The sequence below is a fragment of the Mitosporidium daphniae genome (assembly GCF_000760515.2).
Source record: "Mitosporidium daphniae strain UGP3 chromosome Unknown contig-291, whole genome shotgun sequence".
Taxonomy (NCBI): Eukaryota; Fungi; Microsporidia; genus Mitosporidium; species Mitosporidium daphniae.
In genome coordinates this window covers 1-1,735 of record NW_013546521.1, presented here as the reverse complement: position 1 = coordinate 1,735, position 1,735 = coordinate 1, and the positions used below count along the sequence as shown (strand labels likewise).

The window sequence follows — 1,735 nt, the reverse complement described above, 5'->3', positions numbered from 1 at the left end:
CGATTTTTCATGTCCAAGCAGGTCTTTATCAATTTTATAAATCCCTTCAAGAAACTCCCGCATCTAAACATCAATTTTCATTCTCTTTTCAGCATACACCAATAATTTCTTCATTTCAAGATCCTCCTCGGCGTTTGTTGAGTAGAAAGCAAAGAAGCAAAGAAAGATATGAGAAACAGAAATTTTCACACCCTCATTGAAACCAGAAGATTGGTGAACAAGTTGTTAGTATTGTACATATTGTTTGTCGCGCCGGAAATTGTGCATCCAATGATAGTTTTAGATTCACCAATTGCCCAAATGGACAATTAAAATCTGGAAATGTAATTATCAAGTCTTATATTTACAAGAAATACACACCAATATGTTATTTAGTGGATATGTCTATGATCGAGGCTGATTTCTCCCTTTATCCAAGAGTGAGATTATATCCTATAATAATGCTCTTATTAGGACATCATGCAAAAATCGCTTTTCATATCTCAAGCTTTATTGGAATTCATCAATTGTCAATGGAACAAGATATAGCAAGCAAATAAAATACAGTAATGCTTATTAAATCCGCTCATTAAAATGCTAAACCCACCTGAAAAGAGGCCAGTTTCACCGATAAAATTCTTTATCTGATCGAAGTAACTTGATTTAAATATCTTAAATGTGCACATATATTAACCATAAGATTGCTTTAGTGTGCCTTTTTGATAAGCCCAGGACCAAATGCAGAATAAATTCAACCGATACTCGCACGGTTTATACAATGTCCGGTGCATTTCCAGGATTACCGAGCCTCGTTAAAGCATGTCTGCTGCGGCCAGCACAAGCTTAGGCTGTCGATTATAGCAGTGGAAGATGTTTGCATGCCATTATTACTTAGCGCTCTTAACAACGGTAAATTTATTCTTAGATCAGAGGCTTCTGCGGTGGGTTTATTTCCTTTTAAAAAGCATCAAAACGTGAATCATTTTCAACTTGTCTATAAGGATTAACATGAGTCGGAAATACTTACATGCGAGAATTATTAGGTTTTAGAGTGGAGCCTTTTGGGAATTTTGTAGTCAATTTTTTTAGGAATTCTTCTAGGAATCCGTCAATCAGTGTTTCTAGGATTTCTTTAACGCGGCCTTTTATGAATTCTTTATCGAAGTCTTTATAGAATTCTTCTAGGTCTTTTTGTATCAATTCTTTATCCACTTCTTTTATAAATTTTTTAGTGTATTCATCAAGGAATTCACTATTCGATTCTATGAAAGGGTTAGTAAAAATTTGAGGGAATCCTTCAATTAATTCTTCAGGGCATTTTTCAGTCAATTCTTGACGCAAGCTTTTAATTGATTCTTCATAGAGTCTTTCAATTGATTTTTCACTGATTTCTTTACCGAATTTTTTACGGAAATCTTTACGGATTTTTTTAGGGAGTTCTTCACCGCATCTTTTAATTAGTTCTTCAATGGGTTCTTTAGGGAATTCTTCACGGAATTCTTCAATGAATTCCGTGAAGAATTCTTCAGGGAATCTTTTAGGAAATCTTTCAGGGAATTTTTCAGCCAATTTTTCAGCCAATTCTTTAGGCCATTTTATCCCTTTTTTAGTGAATTCTTCTATAAATTTTTTAGAGATTTTTTTTAGGAATTCAGGTCGGTTATTTAATATTCTAGTGAATCTTTCAATCTCTTCACTTTGTAATGAGGGGAGAACGAGAATGGCAATGAAAGCTGTGAGAAATAAAAGTCTTCGA

The 1,735-nt window shown here is 33.9% G+C and overlaps 1 protein-coding gene across 1 annotated transcript; it reads right to left on the bottom strand.

Moving 5' to 3' along the window:
- Positions 1 to 1,002: 1,002 nt before the first annotated feature.
- On the bottom strand, positions 1,003 to 1,735 carry DI09_291p10 (uncharacterized protein; the record flags this gene model as incomplete). The annotated part of the gene is made up of 1 exon (XM_013382702.1): positions 1,003 to 1,735. A coding segment is annotated over one exon (733 nt), but the record flags the coding sequence as incomplete, so codon positions are not given.